Below are 9,635 nucleotides of genomic sequence, written 5' to 3' on the forward strand. Positions count from 1 at the left end.
CGGCTCGCAGTTGCTCCGGGGTCCTACCTCAGCCGCGGACAGCCCTTACAACTGCCTCATTAGAAACCCTCCCCGCTATTCTCCGCTGCGTCTCGCCCACCTCTCCGCCTCTCCCTTTCCCAGCTCTAGTGAGGTGCTGCGGAAGAACACGGCCGCTCCCTGCCTCACAGCGGGTCGGCGGGGCATGTTATCTTCCCTTTGTGGTCAGGCGCGCCTCGGGCAGCTCAGGGCCGGCGGAGGCCCCTGTGCGGCGGGCGGCGCTGACGTGTCGGTGGGAGCGGCGGCGGCCCTGGCAGCACCATGTGAGTCAGGGAGGGAGGGAGGGACCGAGCGGGGGTCCCGCAGCCCCCCTCGCTCCTTCACCCAGTCCTAACCCCCTGCTCTCTCCACAGGTCGAAGGTCACCTTTAAAGTGACGCTCACCTCGGACCCCCGGTTGCCTTACAAAGTGTGAGTGCCGGGCCGGCGCTGCGTGGGGCGGCGGGGAAGTGAAACGGGCGCATCGGGAATGGCTTCTGATGGCCATCCCGGCGGGCATTCCGCCAGCGGGAGCGGCGGTTGTCTCCCTCCATGCGGAATGACAGGCGATGTCTGTAGTTAGCCCTGCTCTTGGGGCTTTTCCACTTTGCCCCACTGCCCTGCGCGTCTTCCACAGTCACAGAATCATTCATGTTGGAAAAGACTTCCCAGACCAATGAGTGCAACCTCTGACCGATCACGGGCTTGTCAACCAGACCATGGCACTAAGGGCCACGTTCAGGCTTTTCTTGAACACCTGCAGGCATGGTGACTCCACCGCTTCCCTGTGCAGCCTGTTCCAATGTGTGACAACCCTTTCAGTGAAAAATTCCTCCTGATGTTCAGCCTGAGCCGTCCCTGCCACAGCTTGAGGCCAGGTTCTCTCCTGGAGAGCACATTGCTACAGAGCTTAATCCCACAGCTCTTGAGATTTGCCACATCTGCTGAAACTTAGAGGTGTTCTCATTTTCTGCTAAAAATGCTTCTCTTGAAGCATCTGACACCCACCAGGGACCTATTCTCCCCTTGATTACTGGTTGCACAGCTTTGGCAAAAGTACTGCCATTGGTAAAAGTGAAGTTTCAATTGCTAGTTTAATAGCAGATAAAGTTACTTTTCGGTTTGTTTTGGCAGCCACGTATTACTTGTGTTGTGATTTCAGGTTAAGCGTGCCTGAGAACACACCTTTCACAGCCGTCCTCAAATTTGCTGCGGAAGAAGTAAGTAGAGAGTGATGATGCTGGTTTTTAACATTTTGCATGTTCTTGAAAGTGAAAGCCTTTTTAATGGTAAAAATGCAGTGGTTAATTCAACAGAAGGAACTGCTATTGGATACAGATGGTCAAAAGCTTTACTGGCCTCAGTCGGGGCCTGACAGAACTTGCAGAATCCTAAACTTAGTGATCCTTGCACAAATTATGCATCAGCAGCTGGCATTGAGGTGCTTTCTGTTCTTCTTTGTAATTAAACTATTTTATATCAGTGATGTCAAAATTTGTGACAGTGGAGAAGTGGAGAGAATTTAAAGATACTGCTATTGGATACTTAATATTAAAATTTCTTATGTGGAATACCAAGAAAATTCTTTAGCATTATTCAGGAAACTCTTAAACTCTTTTTACATTCAGTTCCAGTAATCTCTGACTTTGGAAGACACATGCTTTATGATTGTGGAAGGTATTGAGATCAGCCATATGGGATAAATTCAAAAAACTGACTGTGTTCTTTGGCTTCTGCGTGTTGGTCTTTCACATGGAATCCTATACCATTAGGTGTCTAAATTGCTCACATAATGTATTTGAAGAGATGTATCATGTTGTTTCAGGTTAAGCATGCAAAGATTAAGAGGCATTCACCAGGTGTAAACAGTAAGATCAAATGCATGATGGCTCTCTTCATCTAACTGACAAAAAATTGAGCTGAGAGTCTGTTCTTGCAGTTCCCCCCTCTGTCTTTTCAGGAGAACCTGGGAAATTCTGGGCTATTGAAAATTCTTTTGTTTGAGCATTGTAATAAAATAGTTAGGAAGGATAATGGACTCCTGGTCTTGAGTCTCCTTATGTTGTTACTGTTACACCACAGATGTGACAGAAGCTCTTAGAGGAAACAGAGCTTGTGGGGGGAGGTTGTGGATTGGTTTTGTTGTAAATTTACTTGAAGAGAACATTATGCAGAATATTGCATGCTGTTAAAGATATTTGATGATTTGGGGGGTTTTATTATGTTTTCTTTTCCCCAGTTATTTTTATTCTGAACTGATATGGTTGTGCCCACACAACCCATACATAGAGACCTAGACTGAAAAGTCTAAGAAACAAGTATGAGACATCAGAAATGAGTGTGTGACTGAGTAGTTGGAGTTGTTGAAAGGGAGGGGCCACTTCTGGTGGGGGTTGCCACTGAACCTGTTAACTTCACCTACTCATGGAACCACAATGTTAGTTAGTGATAGGGTCATCTGAGAAATGGATTTAGAGAATCATTAGTGACTTAAATATTCACATTTAGCAAACCATTATTTTAATTGGTGTATTTTGAGTATCTATGGGAGTTTTACTGTTTGACCTCAGACTATGGATCAGCACTGAAGCTTTTTGCATCTCTCTGAGACCAGGCAGAATGAAGTGCTTGTAAACAAAGAGCAAAAAAAATATTGTTAAACTCTTCCCCGGGAATGAAGCCCCTTTGTGAACTGGCATTGAAAAGAATGAGGGATAATTTTCGTGTTACATGATTTTTTTTTTGTTCCTTGAACTGCATAGCTTAAAATTACCTTATGCAGTGCGTTGTGATTCAAGAACCAGTTTCATGGAACCTGAATGAAACATATGTGGAAATGATCAAAATTTGGGCAAAGTTGTTACTTGTTCTCCAGGGGAAGTGGATTATCTTCTCAGTGATTAAAGCTCTTGGGGCAGAGAAGGATTTAAATTCTGGCTATCTAGCCTTAGCCAGTTTCTACTGAGATATCTCTCAGAGACTTAAAATTTGCCAAATCATAACCAGACTTGCCCTACTTAGAAAAAAATTGATTTTACAGTGTGTGGTATCTACTGGGTTTTTTTCCTTCATCTTTTCGAGCTACCTGGTACATGTCTCAGGTGTACACTTGCACAGTAGTTAGAAAAAAATCTCCATTACATTTGTGGAATTACTAGTAAAATACTCATCCATTTCCATTAAATATTGTTAACTATATCTATAAATCTGAAGGAGCTCTTTTCTCATTTCTTATGTACCTGAACAAGCTAAAATGATAATTTAATATTACCCATATATTTTCTGCTTTAACTATGTCTCTTATGCTATTTTGTCGTACTCTTACTTCCTTTAGTTCAAAGTTCCTGCAGCAACAAGTGCCATTATAACAAACGGTAAGAATATCGTTTATTTTGTAATAGTTTTTGTATTGAAGTTGCAGTGAAGGTTATTGATAAAATCAATACTGTCTCGTATTTCACAAACTCTATGTACTGTAAATTGAATTTAATAATATTGCAGCATTATTTAAATTTCTTATGTATGGGGTGAAGATACTAAACCATTAATTCAGTTTTGTCCAAATACATAGCTGAAGGTTTCTTGTCAGTTCCCATGCTAAGAGTGTTTTTAGCTATAGGAAATAGCTGCATGATGACCTGATGTAATAGTTGTATCTTGTTGGTATGTTTTTTGAGCTGCAAGTTTAATGTAATAAGTTGTAATATGTCTGTTTCATCTTCTTTTTTCTCTTTCTTTCCTTCTTTGTAGATGGTATAGGAATAAATCCTGCACAGACAGCAGGTAAGTTACTGTATATGAATCCCAGCATTTAAAACTTGTTATTTCTCTTTCAGTCTAATGTATAGCACTTGGGGTTGTATTACATTTTGGGTTTTGACTTCTTAAATGGGAGGGGCATTATCCAGTAGTTAAAATCTAGTCATTGTAGGGTGCAAAATGTTAAATCCAAAGAACAGTGTTTGAACTTTTTGTTCAGTGTTTGTTTATTTAGTTCTGTGAAAAAGTGAGGGACTTCTGATCTTCAGAGCTTTGCATTTAATGTGCAGTTTGAAAGCAATACTGTAATACATGCTACTGCAGTAACAAGTAACAGCTATATTCCCCCCTCTATATCTAATTCAGTAGTAATTGCTGTTCTAGCAGCACTTCTCATGAGGTATGTTAAAAAAAGTAAGAGTTTTAGAGCAGGAACTCCAGGAGCTGTGGAAGGTGTGTTTTTAGAAGAGTTGGGTCGGAACTAGGTGGTCATAGAGGTCTCTTCCAAATCAAATCATTCTTTGGTTCTTGCTGGTAGCTCTTGTTCTCACCAAGGGATTCCATGTCAGAAATCCCTGAATTCAAATGTGGAGGCTGGCTATGAGAGAAGCATTTATCTCTGTCACAGAAAAGTGTAAGGCTGTTCCCTGTCACCTCCTGAAATACATGGAAACATAGTACAGATATGTACCAATAATGGTCTGCTGTCTGGAAGCAGATTGTGTGGACTTGCTCTTGAAAAGCTATACTTTTAAACTAATTGGGAAATAATTACAGTAGTCTAATCTTAAACCATTAGAGAAGAGAGTGGAACAGAGTATCCTGATAGAAAGTTATGAACATTTCTCACCTACTACGTACTAATAAAAACAGCTTTGGTGCTTATGGAATCCAGTCATCCAGTGAAAACTGAATAATTTTACCCCTGCTTGCAAACATGAGGAATGTTTGGTAGAGACTTGCTGCTATTCTGGTTTTTGCATGAAATCCATGCATCCATCTCTCTCATTTATGCCCTCTGAATGCCAGTCATTATTGAAGGTACCACAGGAAAAAAGAAAACACAAAAACAAGGTATTATCAGCACACTTAGCTGTGTAAACTAGAGTATAAAGTAAATCCTTGCAGAGCACAGAACAGTATCTGATGTTTAGAGGAGCAGTTGCTTGACACTACTTTGGGGAATTTCTTGAAGTTGTAAAAGAAACCATTTAAGTGTAGAGACATGTTTCTGAGATCTGTGATTGCATTAACAACATTGGAAAATGAAGATCAAATAAGCGTTTGGCTTTCTGCTCCTCAGGCAGACTCCTCAGCTGATGCTGTCCTCATCGTGATCCCATGATCAAGTGTATTAAAAACAGATAATAGATCTAATAATTTAGTGTAGTTACTAGATCATCACCCACATATAAAGCCACGTTTTCACATGACCACTGAAGAATACTTAGGCAAAATGGTAAAGTTGCTTAAGGTATACTTAGGCTGTTTCTCTTCCTCAGCAGTATGCTTTCATTTTTTATTATGTAGCTCAAATTAGTTGTAGCTTAATCCTTTAAAGTAAATGTATTTAGAACTACTTGACTGCTGAGCAAAAGCATCCATAAAGTAGTTCATTATACTTGCAGCTGTGCATATTGAATTCACGTCTCCAGTTGATTTGCTTTACCTCTCCTAAGCTCTTATAAATATTGAGGGATTATTCAGTAGTATAAAACAGCATCTCATAATCAAGAAACAGGTAAATCAAAAGCATCTAGATGCAGAATGTTGTCATCACTGCCTTATTCTCCAGATGTAATATTAGGCACATGGATTATGTTTTTTTAACATAGGTGTTCTGGCAATGCTGTGTGATGTTGCTCTCAACTGGGAAAAAAACCAAAACAAACCAGTCCACAGCAAAACAAACCTCCAAAATAAATCCAAACAAAACAAGCAAAATACAACCCACGCCAAACCCAGTGCTCAGACCAAAATCCCTCCTCAGTTTACAAGTAAACATCTATAATTTAGGTATAAACTTCTGTTCAGCCTCATTATTTGGTATCTCAAAATAAAATTACTTTTTTCCCTTCTTTTTAAATTTTTTTTTCATATATCAGAGTTCCTGCAGATTGAACAGTTACTTAAGTCTTCAAAAACTTCCAAAATAAGATATACAGGAATAAAATCTTAGTAATCCTTGGGGATTTCAGAGGTTTTGTACTGTTCCACGATTTCCTCTCCTTTCTGAAAAAAAGCACTCAAGTATGACTTTCATTTTCCTTACATGATTTCATGGAGCAGGGGAAATGAAAGCTGAAAGAGCTAGGCATAACACTTAATCCCTGTATTGATTTCAATTTTAAATCCTTGATAGTTCTGGGAATAGTATGCCATAATTTTAATAAAACCAGTGTGATATTAGTGATGGAAACAGACTGAGGTGAGGTGAGTTACTGTCTCCATGAGATGCAGCTGTGGCCTGTTTCAAAACATTACGAATTTTATGATGGCCATTACAATAGGACGTTTCCATCTAGAATAGTAAGGTTAGTAAGCAGTTCTCCAGTTTGTTGCTGAGACAGGTTTCCATTCAGTGAGTTTTATAGATCTCTTCAGTACATGGTCTTGGCAGATCTGTAAAATCAGAATGTCTTCTGATAACATGTTCTTTTGAATTGATTCTCTAAGGGTCATTATGTTGACTGTGTACGATGGTTTTGATCCTGATCCACATGCTGGAGAAGTGGAGTTCAAAAAAAGGGTAGCTTTGTTCTAAGATGCAAACAACTTAAATGGATGTCAAGTATCTTAATTTTATTTGTGAGAGCACTCCACATCCCTGGAATGGGATGCTCAGGAGAGAAATACAATTGCTCTGTTTTAGAAGTTAATGCAAGGTTGAATAAGGAATCACATACAGTCTATTTTGTGCAGTAATAGTATGAAGTAAAAAAGTAAACGTTCCATGTATTACTTAAATAATACATCACTTAGAGATGTGGTTTCATTTTCAAATGTTACATGTAACAGAAGAAAATAGCAGCCTGAATGACAATCCTGAATACAGAAAAAAATATTCAAGGCGTCTAAGTATTAGAAACTTCTAATTTTTTATTATGTCTTCTTATTATGTAAAGATTATGATGATTAAGAAAATACAGTAATAAATAAGAAGTGGAAAGGGATTTTTATGCTAAAATGAGACTAACTTATGCTTGCCTGTTTGGAGAACCTTCCTAAAAGGAAGGTATAATTGAGGTTCTGAAGTTAGAAGTCGATAAGTACTGAACCAAGGAGAGAGCTAAAAATGAATGAATGCATGAATGACCTCAAGATAACAAAATAATTATGGAAAACTAAAACTTCATTTTCTTTTCTTCAAATTTTTATGGCTTATAAGTGAAATCAGGCATTCAAGTGTGAAACTGCAAAGTTTGAAAGGCTACACTTTGCAAGGTCTAGCATTTTTATTTAAAATAAAGAGCTCCTTGGAAAAAGAGGAGCATGATAAAATTCCATGGAAACATGAAAAATTTATTTCTGCTATGTCAAGAGGAATTACTATGAAGCTGTTAAACACTGACTTAACATTGTTATCCTTTAAACGTGTTTATTGAGGTAACATTGTATTTTCTTGGTTAGTAATACATCCTGTTTTCTTTCTTTGTTTAGGAAATGTGTTTTTAAAGCATGGTTCAGATCTACGGCTCATTCCCAGAGATCGAGTTGGGAGCTCCTAACATCTTCTGAAAGCTGGGGAATAAGTGACGTTGCTGTGCAGCAGAGGTCTATTTATTTTGGAACTCCAAAATGCAACTAATTAATTGGACTTTTTTAAAGCGAGGAAAAATTACTTCCCAGGATTTGATTTTTTTTTTTTTTTTTTCGAAACAGAGATAATCATTTTCCTGTTAAAATATATTAACTCATACACTGATTCTTCCCTGACTAGTAGAAGAACAGGCTAATTGCATGTCATGTTGCTGCAAGAAGGACAGGCTTCTCTATAGGTGTTACTGACACCACAAGGGTAAACACAGCCACCATCAAGCGGTATTTAAAATACTGGATATTGTTGAGCCTACTTCGTGGAAGGGGGAATTGGGTTATGATTTTGCTACAAAGAAATTATTCCTACTGTGTGCTAAAAGTTGGGGGTTTTCCCGGTGTTTTTTTTAATAAAGTTATTCCCATGTTTAGAGGAACAGCTTTCACCTGGCTCAAGTATTAGGCTCAAGTATTAAGCTCAAGTAGAACGGAAATTTCAGGAGTTCATTACTCAAATAAGTAAACAGTTGCCAAATGTTCCAAAGTAATTCTAAGATTTAATTGCTGCAAGTATTTGAGATACAGGAGAAAACAAGAGGTTTCTGTGTTTTAAGACTTCATTCGGACATACTGTGAAGTTAAATTAAACTCAATTTACAAGAATTTATGAGACCAAGTCTCTTCACATGAAGTGCCATCAGCTGAGAAGGATTGCAATGTAATTTGGGAATGTGTAGGTACAGGTCAAATACGTCATTCCTTTTTAAGTAAACTAACACTGGTTCTTTCCAGAAGTCTTGGTTTTGTTACTGCCTGTTACATAGAAAACATCATAGAATTCACTGAAATATTTGTCTTCAGATTATAAATTGCCAGGTGTACACTATCAGTTGTGTATTTTAAGTAGAGAAATTGCTGCTTTTCTTGAACTGGTTATCTACGTTGTAATTTAATGTATTTGGCAAAATCTTACCATATTGCATTTTTTTCTGTTCTACTGAGTTGAATGGAAAGAACAATGGGTATTGTAGTGCTTGGTTAAATGACTATTGTCACAAATACAACTGTCCTGTGCAATCATCGTGCTTTAGAAAGATGTTCAGATAATGTGTCAGGTAATGCAGAAGTATAAAATGCCCTTCTGAGTGGGTGTAAGCTGAGGAAATAGAGAAAAACACTTCAGAAATCAATATTTGACTATAAACAGCTTCCAAATTTAAGATAAATTGTAAAATTCTGTATTTCTATTTAATAAACAATTATATGAAAAAGTGCAAACATTGTTCCTCTCATATTCTTAAAGTTTGACGATAATTAAAAACTTCCCATTAAGCTTTTATTCAACATGCTTTGAGATTCATTTTAAGCCAAAAGATTGCTAGTATGCAGAATTCTACAGAACACTGCCCCAAAGGGCAAAGTACATAGTTTTTGTTAATCTAATGCCACAATATAATTAGGATGAGCAAAATTAATTGCTGGTAATTTTTAGCTGCAAATCTCTTGACTGAATGCTTGACAAAGCACCTGATACTGGAATATAACAAACAGGAATCTGTTTTTTTTCCTGTCTAAAGGTGCAATGTTTTTGAAGGGCCATCACAGTTAAATGCATTTTGAAACTAGGATGCTCCGATGTTTATATAATTGAGGGTTATATAAAAATGATTTCATGTGGTGGCTAACATTTCTAACACTGTTATTTAGGTTATAACACAGCATAAAGTATTTGTTTGACATACTGCATTGCAGGTAGTTTATGTAACATGCTAAGAATTTGTTCATTTGGAAAAATAACTGGTATTTTTAGTACTCTGTTCATTACACCTTTGTCCCAGTATGGCCTCTAAAATCTGAACATGGCTTTTCAAGACACTTGATTTCAGTGCTGAAATGTATTTAGCAATCTTCTGCAAGTTGACTTGACCTTTGCAAGTTGATTTTGTTAAGTCATGTTCGTATATGGTTGTGTAGGAAACTTTAAGTTTCTAGGGCTTGGGGTTTTTTAGAAGATTGTGGAAATGCTGTGCTCCCACATTTGCACTGGTCTGTCTGTCCATACTTTATGGTGTACTTTGGAAATCAACTCTGCCTGGCAGTTGT

At 38.1% G+C, this 9,635-nt stretch overlaps 1 protein-coding gene across 1 annotated transcript; it reads left to right on the plus strand.

Annotated features, from left to right (window-relative positions):
* The first annotated feature begins 240 nt into the window (after positions 1-240).
* Positions 241-8,810, plus strand: UFM1 (ubiquitin fold modifier 1). The gene is made up of 6 exons (XM_039566823.1): positions 241-302; positions 393-449; positions 1,180-1,237; positions 3,352-3,391; positions 3,768-3,800; positions 7,437-8,810. Coding segments are annotated over exons 1-6 (258 nt in total). The 5' UTR covers positions 241-300; the 3' UTR covers positions 7,505-8,810.
* The last annotated feature ends 825 nt before the right edge of the window (positions 8,811-9,635 follow it).

This window comes from Corvus cornix, chromosome 1 (genome assembly GCF_000738735.6).
Source record: "Corvus cornix cornix isolate S_Up_H32 chromosome 1, ASM73873v5, whole genome shotgun sequence".
Lineage (NCBI taxonomy): Eukaryota > Metazoa > Chordata > Aves > Passeriformes > Corvidae > Corvus > Corvus cornix.